This window comes from Cyprinodon variegatus, unplaced genomic scaffold (genome assembly GCF_000732505.1).
Source record: "Cyprinodon variegatus isolate N-32 unplaced genomic scaffold, C_variegatus-1.0 Scaffold453, whole genome shotgun sequence".
Lineage (NCBI taxonomy): Eukaryota > Metazoa > Chordata > Actinopteri > Cyprinodontiformes > Cyprinodontidae > Cyprinodon > Cyprinodon variegatus.
In genome coordinates, this window is record NW_015150906.1 from 538,895 (window position 1) to 540,695 (window position 1,801).

The window sequence follows — 1,801 nt, forward strand, 5'->3', positions numbered from 1 at the left end:
AAGAACAGATGAATGGATGATTGATGGAAGGATGACTGATGGAAGGATGACTGATGGATGGATGACTGGATGGATGGATGAATAAATGGATGATGGACGGTTACAGTTACTCATATATTTAATGTTTTATTAGTTCTTGCTATTAATTGAACTTTCTGCAGTGATCTGCAGCTAAAGTCCGCAGAGTTGGACGTTTCCCACCGAGTCACAGCTGGAGGTCAAAGGTCGTTGTGGGTGAGGGATAGGAAGGAGATGATTAGTGATGGTGTTTTTTAAGCATCTGGTCTGTGCTTCTCTCTTCCCGTTGGTTAAAAGTCGAGTATTTCTCAGTAACTTCATGTTTTTAATCTGGAACCTGCAGGTTTCGGTTCTGCTTCCAACCCCAGATTACTGATCTCTGACTGAGAAGTTCTGGTACTGATGCAGCTGCTGTGAGGGGAGTGAGAGGCAGTAGAACAGGGCAGATCTGATTCCTGTCATGTGTCTCTGATGGACAGCTCCAGCTGCCTGGGACTAAAATACCACGGAGGGGAACCGACCCAAACAAGGGTCCGATACCCCCTGTGGCTCCCCAGGCTTCCTCTTACCTAAGCAGCTTCCTGTCCGGGCTCTCTGCTCGCCCTGGAAGGAGGTTGGAGCCCCGGAGGAGGGGTGGGAGGGGGTTTATTTTTGGTTTCAGCGAGGGTCAAACCAAGGAGAGACGCTGAAGCAGCCGGTTCCTCCTCCACCTCATCGATCCTTCATCTCCTGGAGCTGCTTTGGTTCCACCATGACTGCTGGGAACATGGAGCTGTTTGATGCCGGGACGAAAGGCCGAGGCCTGAGGGCCAGGAGGGACATCAACACCGGGGAGGTTCTGTTCGCAGAGCCCAGTTATGCTGCGGTGGTCTTCAACAGGTAAGCTTCACCTGGCTGGATCAGACCTGCAGGTAGGAGATAATTCTGCTGCATTTTACTTCATGTTATTTTAGATATATAAAACGTATCTGCCTTTTCTGGGCTGGGGTCTGGTTTCCGTTCTCCAAACCTCCCACGAAGGCAGTAACATGAACTTGACCCTGACGTGCTGTACTTAGAAGGTATGTCAGGGTCAGACTCAGCACATCTCTTACTGGAGGCCTGTTTGATTCAAAACATCTGAATAAACCAAAACAAAAACAAGTTTCTGATTCAATAAAGCTTCTAAAAATGAAATATTACAATAGATTTCTGCTCTAGATGGTTCCGTAGTAACTGGACCTGGATGCTTTTGTTGTTCGATCAAAGAAAGTTCTCACACTGCAGCTCAACGTTTCTTTACAGCCAAATATCTTTTCACAGTAAATGTGTTTGGCGTTCACACCAAACACATTTAAAGCGTCAGTGCATCTGGTTTAGATGCAAAGTTTATGGGACGCGGCATTGAAGAGCATCAAGTGGTACAACGATATGAAGTGAGAGTCCCAGGAAGTGAGTCTTGCAGCCTTTCCAGCGTTGTTAGCAGCAAATTTTGTGCATTTAAGCATCCAAAGCAGCGGACAAGAAATCTGAACTTTTTCAGCTGGACACTGAGTGTCAACCAATCAGAGAAGCCGATCCAACGGGTGTTTTGGAGACCGATACTACATGCAAACCGTGATCTCTGCTTCTGCCGGTGTAGGTACCAGATCTGCTCATGGCCCCGCCCCTTCTTATGACGTCAACATATGGCAACTCCACTCGGACAAACTGTACTACACCCCAAGGATCAAATCTCTTTTGGAATCTCCACACATTATTACCTATATTTGCTATTATTTTAGATTTCAATGGCGATCTAAAG

At 46.8% G+C, this 1,801-nt stretch overlaps 1 protein-coding gene across 1 annotated transcript in view; it reads left to right on the forward strand.

The window, feature by feature from the left end:
* Positions 1 to 637: 637 nt before the first annotated feature.
* The window catches only part of smyd1 (SET and MYND domain containing 1), a 9,843-nt gene continuing 8,679 nt past the window's right edge, over positions 638 to 1,801 (forward strand). Inside the window, exon 1 of the mRNA XM_015389267.1 lies at positions 638 to 897. Coding sequence (XP_015244753.1) covers positions 770 to 897 — 128 coding nt within the window. The 5' untranslated portion in view covers positions 638 to 769. The remainder of the gene's footprint in view (positions 898 to 1,801) is intronic.